The sequence below is a fragment of the Pichia membranifaciens genome (genome assembly GCF_001661235.1).
Source record: "Pichia membranifaciens NRRL Y-2026 unplaced genomic scaffold PICMEscaffold_2, whole genome shotgun sequence".
In the NCBI taxonomy this organism is placed as follows: domain Eukaryota; kingdom Fungi; phylum Ascomycota; class Pichiomycetes; order Pichiales; family Pichiaceae; genus Pichia; species Pichia membranifaciens.
Window position 1 is genome coordinate 732,229 of NW_017566983.1, and position 16,503 is coordinate 748,731.

Below are 16,503 nucleotides of genomic sequence, written 5' to 3' on the forward strand. Positions count from 1 at the left end.
CAGTTTGAGGTGTCCTGTTCGATTCCTGCGGTCGGCGTGCGGCAGCTATGGGAAACCTGGTATTGTCGTCGCCAGCAATGAGCTGGGGTACCGCTGAAGGGTAGAAATACAGCACAGCGTCCAGCCCGTGGCGAAGGCGAAGGGGACCGCATCTCGCTGGTGTCTACGAGCGTTGGGGTTAAGCCGTTGGTTGACTTCAACTGCGACTGATAAAATTCTTTTTTGCTAATCGAATCACATTTCATAAACTGTTTTGAAATGTATGGTAGTTCATTCAATGGGTTGTATTAAGTATCACGCTGATTCTGCTACTATAAAGCTTATTATTAAACGGACTCAATTTACATTTAGCATTTTTCAATGACGATGGCCGATGCTCCACCACCACCGTTACAGATACCTGCGGCACCGATCTTACCGCTCTCTTGTGCTAAGACAGACATCAGAGTGACGATGATTCTCGCACCAGAGCAACCCAATGGGTGTCCAATGGCAACGGCACCACCGTAAACGTTGACCTTGGCAAGGTCCAAGTTGAGCAACTTTGCGTTGGCTAACCCGACAACGGAAAAGGCCTCGTTGAACTCGAAGTAGTCGATGTCGTCGAGGGTAAGACCGGCGTGCTTGACGGCCTTTGGAACGGCAAGCGAAGGAGCGGTGGTGAAGTCGACTGGCGCATGGGCTGCATCACCCCAGCCGAGGATCCTGGCAATTGGTTTGAGACCAAGCTCCTTGACCTTCCTCTCCGAAACCAGAACCAATGCAGCACCACCGTCGTTTATTGGAGATGCGTTCGGTGCAGTAACGGTACCGTTTTCCTTCTTGAAAACAGTTCTTGCGCTTCTCAACTTGCCCTCGTTCAACCTGCTGCTCTCCTCATCTCTCTCCACAATGACATCGGGCTTACCTCTAGTACCTTTGACTGTGATTGGCGCAATCTCGTTTTTGAATTTGCCCTCATCATGAGCCTTCTGCGACTTCTTGTATGACGCGATGGCGAAATCATCTTGCTCTTCTCTCGAAATCTTGTGGTCAGATGCACATTTTTCTGCAGCAACACCCATTGCCTTGCCATCGTATGCATCGTTTAGACCGTCTCTAGAGATACCATCGACCACAGTGCTGTCACCGAATTTCAATCCGCCTCTAGCATTTGGCAAGTAGTATGGACAGTTGGTCATGGACTCAGCACCACCAGCAACCACTATGTCTGCACATCCAGTCAAAATGGTCTGTGCTCCAAGAATAACGGCCTTCATAGCAGATGCACACACCTTATTAACTGTAGTGGCCGGAGTGTCTTCGCCCAAACCTGCCTTGATGGCAACTTGTCTTGCCGGTGCTTGTCCAACGTTCGCCTGTAGCACATTTCCAAAGAATATTTCTTCAACGTCTGTTGGCTTGATCTCTGGAACCTTTTCGAGGGCAGCCTTGACAGCATGAGCACCGAGATCAACATATCCTAGTGAAGACAACGAGCCCTGAAAAGAACCGATTGGAGTTCTTGCCCCAGCAACAATGTACACGTATTCTTTAGACATTTTCTTTATCTATCTATGTGATTTTTTGTTTTCTTTTTTATGGCCAGCTAGGTCAGGTTCCTATTTGATTTCAGCACGCAATCTCTGATTAAACTCGTTAAATGCTCATCTGTAAAATGCTCTGAGGCGAAACACCTTCTTATATACTTGCCCCTATTTTGGAAAAAAACGACGAGCCTGAAAAACTGAGGAAAACGCGTCGTATAGTAGCGGAACGAGACTTACTACCTATTTTTACATAGATACACTTGGACAAAATATTACTTCGCCGTACCTCGACTACTAATCGTCTAAGCCATGATCTCATCACCGTCTATGTCTTTTAGTTCGTCGATGTACCTATTCCCTTCCTGCTTTTTTTGGTGATCCAATAGCTGTTCGTAGGTCCATACAGATATTCCACTTTCTTGGTTTTTAATGTCGATAGGTTGGGCAGAAGTACGCAAAAACTTCTTTGCGGACGCAATGGCCATATCCGTCGAGAGGTTTGTATCTGCATCTAGTAAGCCCTGTGCAATCCATTTAGGCAATTGGCCCTTTCTCCGTGCAAATCTCCGATCTGCCAAAACCATGACCCCGTAATCATCTTTGCCTCTTAAAACTCTTCCCAAACATTGTGCTGCATGTCTCATTGCATCGAAGGACAAGAAATCATTTTCTCTGATCTGATAATTGTCTCTCAAGAATTCCAACCTAGCCTTCAAAATTCTTGATTCGGTGTATTGAAACGGAATACCAATCATCAAAACAGTTCTACCATAATGATGATCAAAATCAATACCTTCGGAGACTTTACCTCTTGCAACTGACAACAAAACTGCACCACGTCCATTAGAGCATGCCTTCCTGTATGTCTCCAATGCCAATGAGGTTTCTTGTGCATCGGGAGTTTCCACCAATATTAACTTATATTTCCAAACTTCATCCAAAATACCCATAGTTTGCCACTGCGAAATAATACTCTCCATATAAAGATAAGAGGGAAAGAAAACAACCAATCCGTCTGGCGTGATCTTTGAGAACTCAATCAGTAAGGTGCCATAATTTCTGACAACACTAGGATCGTTTCTAATTTCGAATCTAGAAGAAATGGCCACCTGATCTGAACCCTTAGTAACAATCATAGGTAAAAATGATCGACGGTCCAATGTCATACTGTATGACTGTTGAATGACAGTGTCAAAATTTAACATCTTTGGATACATATCTAATGGGGAAATAGTACCGGAGGTAATAATCACTGATGAAAATTTCTCAAAAATTGGTTTGATCGCAATGGATGCATCCAAACACGAGAAACGTAACAATGGGTTAGGAACCGTAGCATTTTCAGTCTCAAATGGTTCCAAAATAAGAGTGAATCCTGAATCGTATGTCGCAACTAGTGATGCAAATGTAGCTATATCTTTTAGTGCCATGAATTCTTCAATTTGTGTAATTTCCAAAGTCCTTACCAACAACGATAATCGCTCAGAGCAAAATCTCAAAGGTTTCCTGTCTATGAATGTGAGCTGTTTCAAATGCTGAAGAAAAGATGTGGGGGTTTCTGCTATAACGTGAAGAACCTTCATCCTAGTTTTCAAGTATTCAATTAGCCTTTTCATAAAGGATATAAAGTGCTCTGCTCTTCTGATGCTGCCAGGAATAGCCTCATCCAAAACATCACTAGGCAAGACAGGATTTGCAATAAACGTTTCTTCACCGGGATTGACAATATCATTCTCACGTAAGCCTTCTACAAGTTTCTCGTACTCATCCTGAAGACGTGTGCTATCTATTCTTTTGACTTCCTCCATCCTTTTACTTAAGTTGTTGGCACCCTTGGTTGCTTTTTTTAACAAGTCATCTGTTATGTCCATGGATAAAGACTCGATGCAGACGTTATCAATATTATGCGCTTCGTCAAAAATTACTATACTATCTCCTGAAAGATCCTTGGATACTCTTTCTGCAATTTTGGGGTCAATCAAATAATGGTAAGAATAAATGACAATGTTACACAATGGCATCATACGTCTGATCGTAAAATATGGACAGGTTCCCTCGGCAGAACAATACTTTATTAATTGTTCAAAAGAATAGACTCCTGGAGGAATTAAGTTGGTGGGGTCTTTCTCATATAGTTTTTCGTGGAAGGAACATAAATCTTCTATGTCGCCTTCTCCATTCTCAATCTTCTGTTTAAGCTCACCATTAGTCATTCTTCTACATTTTTCATCGACAATGATACCTGTCCTTTCTTTGCCAACGACGGGATGGAGGCATAAATTTTTTCTACTTGTCAAACCCAATCCTCTGAAATCTTCAACATAACCTAACTCTTTCGATCGGAAATCCATCAATTTGTGCAATTCAATTAAAGCCTTCTCAATTTCTGACATGGTACGTGAGCAATAAATTACTTTCCTATGTTCTGGATAGTGCATCTGATACGCCACCGTGACAGATAATAATGAAACAGTCTTTCCTGTACCAGAAGGCATCTCCAATATACAGTTTCCTCCAACATCTAATGATTTCTTTATATCACACATATAGGAGTACTGCTCCGGATATATACGGGGGTAGGGGAAAATTACCGGTAAATCGTCAATAAAAAATCTGTGAAATATGAACTTGATATGCTTGCATTTTCATCGTGACTAACAGTTAGTATTTGAATTCGTAAGCTTAGCAGTTGATACTAACATGATTCAAAACATACTTCATATTTGCTAATGGATGATTATGGTCTCTTAATCAAAGGCGATATACTTTGAAAAGTGATAAGTTATTGGCACGGCAAAGTATAAGAAAGTGAAGAATCATCTACAACACCTTCATCGCGATTTTTGTTGCGAACTCTAATCGCCTTTAGGAACGAAAGATTTTCTATAAATCCTCAAATTTATATGAATTTATTTTTCTTTATCAAGTACCTCATCAGTCGACCTTAATATACAAGTATGGTACATAGAATCAGACATCCTTTACAGTCAGATCTTTGATTTCGACCTGTTTGTCTGCCTCGAGATAGGAGTCACAAACGCACCAAATATACACATTGTGCTTACCTGCTTCAGGAATTGTAAAATCCATTCTTACTTTTTGGTTTTCTTTGGTAATGGTCAGTTTTTTGATTGAATACAACTCATTATTCGCTGTGTTTCCAATTACTATCCACCAACCTTCAAACTTTTTTGTAGGGTACGTCGAGGAAACAATAGAAAGATCCTCGACGCTTTCATCCCTGCTTATCTCTATTTCAATATCTTTGTTTTCTCCAGCAAAAACATCACCTTCTAAACGATAAGTTATCTCCAGGTTTGGATATTTGTTGACAAAGTCTGCAACTTCTGACACTTGTGTCGTCGACAAGCCTTTCAGGATGTCTTCTCGGACATTTTCGTCAAGCTCCATGATGTCATAAACTGAGTGGACCTTCTGTTCTTTGCATTTTTCAATGATGTTATCATTAAAAAATGGTATTTGCTTCAAACCATTATCGTTATTCCACAAGCCTTGAGTTACCATTTGACACAAGTCCATTGCTAGCATCGCGTTTAGGTACCCTTTACTTGATAAAACATCTACGCAAGCGTACAAGATCTTTGTGGCTTTAGGTAATATTGTGCTTAGATCCGCTAGGTGATCAGGTTTTAGTTTCAAACGCGAAAAGTGTGCTTGTAGTAGAATGAAAACTTTCAATCCTGCGGACTCAAAATCAACATCAAATGACCATTTCAGTGGAAGGCTATTGTATATTTTGAAAAGCAAAGTTTTCTCATCGTCTCTGATTAAAACATCTTCAAACTCAGTTGCTAAACAAACGACCTCAAGAATTTTTTTCAATCTCATCTTTTCATTCAATTGCCCTAACATTTCCATCGTTAGGTATGCGACATTGTAGTAGTTGGCAATAAGACATCCATTGAGCGGCCTTAATTCTGTTTTTTCATCTTCATTAATGCTCTCATCCTTGTCATCATTGTACTCATTATCAATATCTAGCTCTATGAGCTTGGCTGACTGAAGCTCACCCAAAGTCTTTTCAATCAATTCAGAAAGATACTCTGATAAACTGTCTTCTGAATTATCTTTCAATTTGTAGAAAGATGGATTCAGTTGCAACCTTCTATAAAACAACGAGTATGTGATCCAGTCAACGGCGTACTGTCTATTTTTTATCAAGCCGATGTCACTTATCAGCGCATCTTGAATGAAGTTATTCAAGTGGCTCTCAAGTGGAAGTGATAAAGCCACAAATCTTTTATAATAGTCCAGTTTAGAGGAGTTTGTGAAAACAATTGCTCTGGAAATGTTTTCCTCATTAATTCTAGCAAGGTTTACCATTTCCAATATATCATCAATACTGTAATCAACATACATATGCTCTCTTCCATCATACTCCTTAGTTCCCAATACTAGAATCATATTCGCAAAGGGACACCAGCGGGATGCATCTTTAGTAGCCAACAAGCATTTTAAAGCCCCGGCTTCAAATAAATTTAGCACAATCTTTTGATCAGCGACAGCCATATTTTCGTGGCAGTAACCAATTCCAAACTTCAAGCTTGTGCTTAGTGCCGGATCTTGAACACTGGCCAGAAGCAAATTAATAGATTCTTCATCAGTTTGAAGCCAGCTTAAACCGTCTATTTCCAATTTTTGAATGTAGCTTCTAGAGAAATCAACTAAATTTTTTCGCTCTGGAACAAAAACTAAGCATGTTTGTTCACCCTTACGGTAATTCATACCATTGATAGCTTTATAGCTTGGTTTGATCAAACATTTTAGTAATGATGGATTGTGAGTGATATCAAAATAATCAAACTTAATTTCCAATGGAAAAACTCTCTCTCTTGGATCGAAAACAAAAAGATTCTGCTTTGGTATATCAACCCAATCAGCAAAATCCTTGTAGCTTGCAATAGATGAGGACAACATAACAAACCGTATTTTCTTCTCAAAGTTGGTGGCAAGATATCTGAATCTATTTACAACAATTTCGTAGAAAGTACCTTGATGGCCAGATCCAATTGTGTGACAATCGTCAGCAATGATGAGCTCAATAGCTTGTATACTCTTCCTTTGCTGCCAACGTCTTGAAACAGTTTCAATCTGCTCTGGAGTGCATAGAATCAAATGCGACTGGGATAGCAATTGAAGATCCACACTTAAATCTCCGCTAAGTTTGGATATAACTTTTCCACCTGCCAATTTAGAAAGCTTTTTTTTCCACTTTTTCAATAAAAGGTCCACAAAGGTTTGACTGGGAGCAATGTAAACTGCTCTACCACCGTTGCTCTTCCAATGTCTCAAGATTGATAAAATAGCTGTAGTCGTCTTACCATTACCTTTTGAACAGGCGAGCAACAAACTCTTTTCATCATTATAAACTGTATCAAAAACCTGAGACTGGAATTTGTTAAAAAACTCGAAATGGAAAACAGAAGCAAATTCTTTGATACCCAGTTCCGTAATGGGAACCAAGGCACAATCAATAAGTGGAGTCGTGATAGGGAATTTCTGGGGGACGGTGATGTTAGATAGAATAGCAGGAACTCTTGTCTCACAAAAAAGCCATTTCTCACTAACTAAAGATATGAAGTAGTTTGGTTGCTCAATTTCAAATATGGGGACAGTAAAGGTCCGAGAATGGGTCTGGTTAATATAATCTTTATGGACCACAAATCTATCAACATATAATATTCTTTCTCCATCACAGTCTTCAAGTAAAAGGATGAAAGATTCGGTGAAACCATGTAAACTAACGTCCCATTTCCAATGAGGGGTGATATTGAGATCTACCTGTAGCAAACTAGGAGTGATCGGTTGTAAGTTGTAGTCAACTTCAATCTGAGGAAATTTTTTCACTAATTCTGAAGCCAGGTTACCAAACTTTTCTGCTCTCAATGATCTGACAATTATTGAGGAATCAGTTAACGCAAGGTAGTATTTCCAGGGTGTCAAAGATTTTTCAGCCACGTTTATGAGGTCAAACGGGACATCTGGATACTGCCTCAAAGGCGTACCCGTTAGCCACAATTTCTTCTCCACCATTTTACACACGCTCAATAATGTTCTTGAAAGTTTGGCCCAACCCTTTCTCAAGGCTAATTCTAACAAAGCACGAAATAGCCTACCTGCTGATTGTGATATAAATATCATATCCGCCATCAAGGCAAAACCGTCTAAGTTTAAGCCAGAAATATAAGCCTGCAATAAGACATTGATTTTAGATGAAGGATCTTCCACATCTTCATTAATTGGTATAGGTGCTTTTTCCACAAGTTTTTGCAACTCAGCCTTTTCCTCCCTTCTCACAGGCACATACTTGAATTCTTCAGAACTTGCAAAAAGCCTAAATAATTCAATCTCCGAAAAATGTGGTTTGATTTGGTCTTCAAAGTTTCTCATGTTTCTATAGCTGATGTAGTAATAGGATGCTATCCTACCCAGGCTAGTAGGCAAGATCAAGTCTTTTGAGAAATTGTATTTTATCAGACCATTTTTAGCAAGAATGAGAAGAGCTGAATACCCAAGATCTTTTCTCCTTTCAATAAGCTCAGGATCATTGTCATATGATGGTCCCACATAATAAATATCTCTAGAATGAAGCATACGTACATAAAGATATGTATATCCCATCCAAGAAATACAGTCTTTTAATGATCTGATTGACCCAGCCACAATTTCTGCATTAATGCTATCAGTGAGCTTGGAATACATTTGAGACTCAATTGGAAGCTGCTGGTTTAAAATTGCTAAATAATATTTAATTTGATCCTGGGAAGTAATAATAATACCGTCACCATGAGTATCATACCTTGGACGACCGGCTCTACCAAGCATCTGGAGAATATCTTGGGGCGATAGATCTACCCATGTTCCTTTTTCCGGTGAATATACACTTGTTCCTTTTATGATAACAGTGTGAGCAGGTAGATTGACACCCCAAGCTAAAGTGGCAGTAGAAACCAAAACCTTAATATGCCCCTCGGCAAATAGATCTTCTGCAGTTTTCCTATCATCTCTATTCATACCAGCATGATGAACTCCTATCCCTGAACCCAAAACAGACTTGAGACCTTTATTAGAAGCATTTTCAGCTTCAATCTTCAATATTTCTTTGACACCACTTGAAAACTTCATTGAACTGGTCAGGTTTTCTTCTTCTATCAATTTGTTTGCTAGCCACTTTGCAGTTTTTGCTGTCTCTTTTCTAGAATGGACAAATATAATAACCTGATTATCTTCGGATAAATTTTCAATAATTTTTTCATAACAAACTTCGTTCATTGCCTCGTATTTCTTGAATGCTTTCTTTTCAGTGATACCAATAAACTGCTGTGCAAGAGGACAAGGTCTGTAAGAGGCATCAAAGTAAAATAAACCGTCCTTTTCAACTCTCAAGAATTGAGCAACATCTCTGTAATTCGGTAAGGTTGCAGATAATCCTACAAACCTGACTCTATTTTCAAGGTTTTCATCCATATTTTTGATAGTTCTAGCAACAATGCTTTCCAATACGGGTCCTCTTTCATCATGAAGTAAATGGATTTCATCGATGATGATCAAACGAACCAAATTGATATATGAAGCATCATTATTTTTTCTGGTTATGACGTCCCATTTCTCAGGAGTCGTGACGAGGATTTGAGTCGACTCTATTTGATGCTTAGTCAAATTAGAATCACCTGTTAATTCATTGACAGTTAAACCAAGATGAGATAATCTTCGGTCAAACTCCCTGACTTGCTCTTGAACCAATGCTTTCAAAGGTGCAATATAAACGACTTTGAAGTTTTGTAGCTGAAATTTTCCACTCGTATTTCTAAAATTCGACAATGTTCTCAACACAGTTAAAATTGCAACATTCGTCTTACCTGCACCTGTCGGTGCGCACATCAATATATTACAGTCGCTTTTGAAAGCGCTCGGGTAAACTTTTGATTGTATTCGATTCAAGGTTAGCATTTCTCCAGAAGGAAACACAGATTGACTCCATTCTGGCAAGTCTGATATCGGAACAAGTACCTCATCTGGTGATTGCTTTGCTTTTTCCGGAGCCGGTATATGAATCTCTTCCCAACTTTTTCTAGTTCTTTTGAATGATCCTTTTGGCAACTCAAATTTGGACACCGTCATTAGCTTCGACCCTTGCGTGAAAACCAAGTTGTTTATATCTATGTTTCTTGGATACTCACTCAAGGCTTCTGAAGAAGTAATGTCCGATTTGATGACTTTCTGGCGTTTCAAAAAGTTTTGTGAGCTACCAGAATCAAGCAATCGTTTTCTTGTACTTGTTGTATTCAAGGATGCTAGTATAGATTCCAAATTGGCCTTCTCATTTTCATCATCTGTCCTGGAGAGCTTTATTGCATAGTAAATTTTTTTATAATTATGTAGAAGAGTGTGCAGGAAATCATTCACTTCAAAATCAGGAATAGATATGATCTCACGTTCAAAAACCCGCAAGTCAATTTTCCCAGCTATCAGTAAATCTAGTTGTTCGTAGATATGTTTTGAAATGTCGGCATATTTATAGGAGTCTATCTGAGTCTCGTATTTTGACAATTGTCGATTGAGCCAATACTTGTCTATCGATTTATAATCTAATTGTTCAGCACTGGTTTTGTTATTCACTAATTTTACCACAGACTCAGGGTCTTCAACATCCGCATTGAGTAGCTCATGTTCATTCTGGTCTCTTTCCCAATTTTCCCTATCTTCATGGTCATTATCGTCATCGTCATCGTCTTCTCTCTCTCCGTCATGATCATCATGATCGTCATCATCGTCGCCATTTTCATCATCATCAGAGTCTATTAATATTCCCAAACCGTCTCCATCCGTATCACCTCCATTTCTGGGCTTTTGATCATAATCGGATAAGCTATTGACCAAAGAGTACAATTTTAAAAAATCTTCGTCAGACACTTCTTGCTTAAGAATATGCAATATTTGCTGTTTCTTGACTAGCGAGTTTGGGTCACCAGACTTCAAAATTTCGATGACTATGTCTGCTAACGAGTTTACAATATCATCTGGTAAATCGTTGTCAAGTTTCTTACTGCACCATTCGACAATCTGATTGTACACTAGAACATTTGATTCAGTTGTTGGAACATAGTTTACCGTGTCAATAATATCTGTTTCTAACAACGAAGCCGTCTTGCTTCTAAGCCTTTTTCGTTGCCTGTCTCGAGTTGTTTTTGCGCTTTTATTGGAGCTCTCAACATACTTCACAATCTCTTCTTGCTCCTCGGAGTCTCTTCGCACTTTAGAATCTTTTATATTGGAGCCAAAGTCTTGAGCAGTCACTCTTCCCTTTATCGAATGTGGATTAGTGTCTGCTGAATCAGCAAAAGAACCAGTATCCAAGAGTCGCTTATCAGTACGGAGCACTTTGTTTGAGATTTCCTCATACTTGTACTTCTTTATATCGTCTGTCATTCTCCAACAATTCAAAAACTCAAGTCGATATTTTAAATATGTGGTGAGTGAGGGAGTAAACAGTTGAAACTCACCCTTTTAAGTGCTGGTAAGGCATGGACTTAGTAGATACCAAGTGTTGCCTTGATTCATGTTTGGAATAGACCTGAAAAAATAAAACGCCAAAAATGTAAAATTAAATGGATAATTTCAGGTGTACGGATGGAAAGTTTTTTTCAAAAAATAAAATAGCTGACGTAAGATAAAATAGCTTACGTTATCTATATCCCACTTCTCCACTCCCAGGCAGACTGTGTTCCGAAATTAACCTCCCACGCTCTATGCACAACTACAGCCCGACTACATGAACCTGCTGATTGATAGGCGTGCGCCGGGACAGTACTCGGTAGGTCAGATTAGCACTTTTCTACTTTCTGACTACTTGGTGCTTTAATTCTTCAGCAGCAGCCAATTGGTGATTTTGAAACTACAGACACTTCAACAACCAAAAAATGCTACGTCTATTGCCAAAGAGGGCTGCTACGATCAAGGTTTTCCCTACCCTTGCAAGAACTTTGGCAACCGAAGCCACCACAGAAGCCCAGAACTTGGATGATGTGGTCGACATCACTTTGCCAGAGTTCTCCTTTGAAGGTTACAAACTGGACCCTCCATCCTTGGATTACCAGACCGAAAAGGGTACTTTGCTCCAAATGTACAAGGACATGATTATCATCAGAAGAATGGAAATGGCTGCCGATGCTTTGTATAAAGCTAAGAAAATCAGAGGTTTTTGCCATTTGTCTGTTGGACAAGAAGCAATTGCTGTTGGTATTGAAAATGCAATCACCAAGCAAGACGACATTATCACATCCTACAGATGTCACGGTATTACATACATGAGAGGCAGCTCTGTCCAGGAAGTCCTTGCTGAATTGATGGGTAGAAGATCTGGTGTTTCACGTGGTAAGGGTGGTTCAATGCATATGTACACGCACGGTTTCTACGGTGGTAATGGTATTGTTGGTGCCCAAGTCCCTCTAGGTACTGGTTTGGCCTTTGCACATCAATACAGGGACAACAAGAACTGTACATGGACTTTATATGGTGATGGTGCTGCTAACCAAGGTCAAGTTTTCGAATCTTTTAACATTGCCAAACTTTGGAACTTGCCATGTATTTTCACCTGTGAAAACAACAAGTACGGTATGGGTACTTCTGCTGCAAGATCATCTGCGCTGACTGAATATTACAAGAGAGGTCAGTATATTCCAGGTTTGAAGGTTAACGGTATGGATATTCTTGCTGTCTACCAAGCTGCTAAGTTTGCTAAGGACTGGTGTGAATCTTCCAATGGTCCTCTTGTTATAGAGTTTGAAACATACAGATATGGTGGTCACTCTATGTCCGACCCTGGTACCACTTACAGAACCAGAGAAGAAGTTCAAAACATGAGATCAAGAAACGATCCAATTGCAGGTTTGAAGGCTCATTTGCTGGACTACCAAATTGCAACCGAAGATGAGATCAAAGCCTTCGACAAGTCTGCTAGAAAATACGTTGATGAACAGGTCAAGCTTGCGGATGCTTCTCCACCTCCAGAAGCTAGAATGGACATTTTGTTTGAAGACGTTTATGTTCCAGGCTCTGAAATTCCTATCCTTAGAGGTAGAATCAGAGATGACTCTTGGTCGTTTGAGAAGGGTGGTTTCGCATACAAATAGTTCACCTTATAATTAAGTAATGAAAGAAAAAACGTAAGTTTTTACGTCAAGATAGTGAAATAAAAGTTTTTGCTTGATATTGATACAATTATAAAACAAAGTAACTGAAAAAAGTAAATATAGCACTAAAAGAACATATCCAACAATAGTAGTAAACAGTAGTGAAAAAAGCAAAATAAAAAAAAATAGTTTTCATGTCAATCGGTAGTAAAACAACCAAAAAAGAACTCAAAAAGTGTTTCTATTGAAAACCTCGAGTGGCAAAACCTTAAGAGTGTAAAACCATGTAGTTAGGATCATCCTTGTTTTGCTTGTACTCGTTGCTGCTAACTGTCTCCAGAGTAGAAACTTCAACATAGTTTGACGCATCTGCAGCTGGCTCAGTGTTAGCAGTTGTAGGTGCAGTCTCAGTAGTACCAATCTTTTCAGTGAAAACAGGATTAACCGTTGTAGGAGCGAGGTCGGAATCATCATCATCATCGGAGCTATCTTGTTCTCCACCACCAGAAGCAACTTTTTCAGGGGATTCATCAGTTGATGGCTTGATTTCAACTGCCTTTGCTTCAGAAACCTCTGCAGCTTCAGAAAGACCAGATGGAGCAATACTCACAGCTGAGGCAGGAGTAGTTGGAACAGGAGCAACAGCAGATGACGATTCAATAGTTGGAGTAGCTGGAACGGTGGGAGAAGAAGTGGCAGCTGCTGTACCAGCAGTTGATACAGGTGCTGCCGCTTTTGAGGTAGTAGATTTAGCTAACTTTGGGTTATTCTTCTTGGCTGTTACTGTCTGCTTTGGGGTTTCATTCTTGATCGAATTAGACCTCGACTTTGTCTTTGATCCTGATTTTTTAAACTTGAATTTTGAAGTCAAGGAGTTTGATCTAGACTTGGACAAGGAGTTTGATCTCGATCTACCTTCTGCAGTTGTTGGAGTCGTAGGCTCCTTATTCTTGATTTGCTGGGACAAAGGAGTGTTCATTCTCTCAAGTTCTGCAGGAGTCATATGAGCAATTGCTTCGTCAACCATCGATCTTCTTCTTGTTGCAGAAGTCAGCGCAGAATCATCTGCTGGCTTCATTTCCGCAGGAATAGGATACTTCTCGACTTCAGAAACAGGCTCTTCATCATCGGCAACGAGAAGTTCTGAAGCTGCAGTTTCGAGAGGAGAAGCAGCCTTTTCTGTAATAGTAACATTATCGTTCAATGGATCTTCCTCAACTTTTTCGACCTGCTTTGTAGCGACAGGAGTAGCTAATTTTTCCAGTTTCGTTGCATCTTTACCGACCGGTAAAGCGGCTTCAACTTCCTCCTCTTCATGGATGGTGGAAGGAAGATCATCCTCCTTCTTATCGTTGAACTCACCTAAGTAAAATGGATTGTTAGAGCCAAAAGAACCTGTATTACCAACGTCGGATTTTGCAAGTTCCTCCTGATAAGAAGGAAGTGCTCCGGATGTTGAAGAACCTAAAGGATTTCCAATGCTACCTGCAACACCTGAAGCAGCAGAACCTGCAGCTGCGGTACCAGTAGCAGCAGCACCAACCATGGCAGCGCCAACACCTGCTAGTATCCCGGCCCCGGAAGAAGATGTTTCAGAAGACTTGGATTTCTTTTCCGACTCGTCTTTTGCATTTGCCGAAGCAGCGGCTTCCGCCTTCTTATGTTCATCCAGAGACTTTTGCAGCTTGATTTTTTCTTCATTCAGCTCCTTCAGTCTCTTCATTCTTGCCACCTCCTCAGCAACTCTAGTAGCCTCTTCTTCTTCCTCTTTCTTTTTCTTTTCGGCAGCTATTTTAGCGTCTGCCTTTTCCTTAGCAAGCTTAGCTTCTTCCTCTTCCTTCTCCCTAGCAAGTTGGGCTTCCTTTTCTTCCTTCTCCTTGGCGATCTGGGCCTCTTCCTCTTCCTTTTCTTTTTGTAATCTAGCCTCTTCTTCAAGCTTTTCTTGCTCAACTCTCTTTCTCTCTTCTTCAGCTGCAATTCTTATTTGCTCCTGTTTCTTGGCTTCATCCAGTCTCACTTGAGCCAGATGGTCTTCCCAATCTTCTGAAGCCTTCTTCGCTTCTGCTCTTTTTGAAGTCAGAGTGTCTTTGGCGGTCGTATTGAAATGGTCAATCTTGGTGGAATGAGCAGCAAGTCTATCATTCAATAAACCAACTTGGTTCGAGAGAACAGCAACGTTGGCAGCCGCTTGAGTATGCTTTGCATCAATAATGTTGAAGGATCTGTCAGCAACCTTTCTTCTCTTGATTGAAGAACGGATGGTTTCCTTCCTTTCATGCTTCGCAGCAATCAGGGCCTCGACCTTCTTGATCTTTTCCTCTAGCTCGGCCTTTTTGGCGTCCAGCTCAGATTGCAGATCAACTTGCTTCGACTGTAACTCGGTGGCATCGGTTTGGAATTTCTCGGCCAGTTCAGTTTCTTCGGTTTGCTTTGCCTTTGCATCTTCCAACTCTTTGGTCTTGTCTTCTTTCAACTTATCCGCAGTTTCAATCAAAGTCTCTTTGTCGGTGATGTGCTTCTGGGCTGCATCTTCTTCGGCTTTTTCGGCGTCCTCCTTGTCCTTGACAATCCCGTCTTTCTGCTTTTGAATGTGCTTCTCGGTATCGGATTTAGACTTTGCGGCTTTATCTGCGAGCTCCTTCATCTTCTTTTCGTGGTCAGCCTTGACTGATTTAGTTTTCGCATCGACAGTTGACTTGTACTGGGACAATTCTTTGGCGACAACGGCTTCGTCGTTCAATCTGATACCTTCTTCAACCTTGGCTGCGGCAGCCGCATCACGGGCATTGTTTTCGGCGACACGCTCGTCAATCTGTTTCATCAAAGGCTCCAACTTCTTTCTTGCCAACTCGTAGATCTGCTCCTCGGTCAAGATCAAACCGGCTCCAAGGTTGACGCGGCGGTCCAAGTTCTCGATCTTGTTTTTGTTCATGATCTGGGAGGTGATGTTGAAGTTGTCCTTGTATCTGCGTAACATTTTAGGATGGCTCTTAATCAATGCTGGGACTTCTTGCATAGCAGGAAGAGTCTTTTTCTCCTTTGGTTTTGTTGCTGCTGCCAATTCGGAAACTGGTTGTGCAGCTGCAGGCTCTTCTTCTTCAGTGGCCTCTTCGCCTTCTGCTAGCTCGGTTTCCGGAGCTGCCGCTTCGGCGGCATCTTCTCCAATTGGCTCTTCGGCTTCTTCAGCAGCGTCTTCGGTGGTGGCTGTAGGCTCCAAGGGTTCTTCGGTTTCATCGATTGGGGCTTCCTCGTCATACTCGGCGTTTGCAACACCTTCTGCTGCCTCTGCAGTAGTGTCTGCCGGTGCCTCCTCCTCTGCCTCAGCTGTTTCTGCTGGTGCTGCTTCCTCTTCAGCCGGCTTCGCAACGACAGGAATGCTGCCCGCACTGATGTAAGACGAGTGGTTTGCCGGGTTCTTGCTCTTCACCTTCGGGCCGACGGCGCCTGACACTCTGAAAGGGGAGACCCACTTGGAGTCTTTCGAAACGGCCGAAACCGTTTTGTGCAATTGCGTTCTCTGGTGGTTCACCGAGCCGGCGGTGGTTGTGGCGGCAGCGGGTTCGGACATCTTGTTGCGTAGACTTGTTTGGTACGACTACGTTCGGTGTCTGCAACAATTCTCTTTTCTTCGAATCAGCGGAAGCACTGAAGAATACAGAGAATGTCTTCTCTTGGTTCCCAGATAAGAAGGAGGAGGACACCGATGCCATTTGCGAACGGGGCAGTGCAGTACAATGCAACACACCCTGAGGAGGAGCCACCTTTCCTTGGCCCTCCCGAGTTGCAGAAAGCGAGGCCGATTGGGCAATTGGCGATTCCCC

The 16,503-nt window shown here is 41.2% G+C and overlaps 5 protein-coding genes across 5 annotated transcripts; 1 reads left to right on the forward strand and 4 right to left on the reverse strand.

Annotated features, from left to right (window-relative positions):
* Positions 1-220: 220 nt before the first annotated feature.
* On the reverse strand, positions 221-1,630 carry PICMEDRAFT_15318 (hypothetical protein). The gene has a single exon (XM_019160765.1). It carries the CDS (start codon positions 1,539-1,541, stop codon positions 348-350), a length of 1,194 nt encoding a protein of 397 aa, XP_019018472.1. The 5' UTR covers positions 1,542-1,630; the 3' UTR covers positions 221-347.
* A 15-nt stretch (positions 1,631-1,645) lies between these two features.
* Positions 1,646-4,393, reverse strand: PICMEDRAFT_111808 (hypothetical protein). The gene is made up of 2 exons (XM_019159767.1): positions 4,246-4,393; positions 1,646-4,142 (listed from the first exon to the last, which is right to left on the reverse strand). Exons 1-2 carry the CDS (start codon positions 4,248-4,250, stop codon positions 1,832-1,834), a joined length of 2,316 nt encoding a protein of 771 aa, XP_019018473.1. The 5' UTR covers positions 4,251-4,393; the 3' UTR covers positions 1,646-1,831.
* Positions 4,394-4,421: 28 nt separating this feature from the next.
* PICMEDRAFT_15320 (hypothetical protein) lies at positions 4,422-11,065 on the reverse strand. The gene has a single exon (XM_019160767.1). It carries the CDS (start codon positions 10,977-10,979, stop codon positions 4,500-4,502), a length of 6,480 nt encoding a protein of 2,159 aa, XP_019018474.1. The 5' UTR covers positions 10,980-11,065; the 3' UTR covers positions 4,422-4,499.
* Positions 11,066-11,445: 380 nt separating this feature from the next.
* PICMEDRAFT_15321 (hypothetical protein) lies at positions 11,446-12,685 on the forward strand (the record flags this gene model as incomplete). Its single annotated transcript, XM_019160768.1, has 1 exon — positions 11,446-12,685. The coding sequence occupies exon 1, from the start codon at positions 11,471-11,473 to the stop codon at positions 12,680-12,682; it is 1,212 nt and encodes a 403-aa protein (XP_019018475.1). The 5' UTR covers positions 11,446-11,470.
* A 265-nt stretch (positions 12,686-12,950) lies between these two features.
* PICMEDRAFT_71440 (hypothetical protein) lies at positions 12,951-16,250 on the reverse strand (the record flags this gene model as incomplete). Its single annotated transcript, XM_019163924.1, has 1 exon — positions 12,951-16,250. The coding sequence occupies one exon, from the start codon at positions 16,248-16,250 to the stop codon at positions 12,951-12,953; it is 3,300 nt and encodes a 1,099-aa protein (XP_019018476.1).
* Between the last annotated feature and the right edge of the window lie 253 nt (positions 16,251-16,503).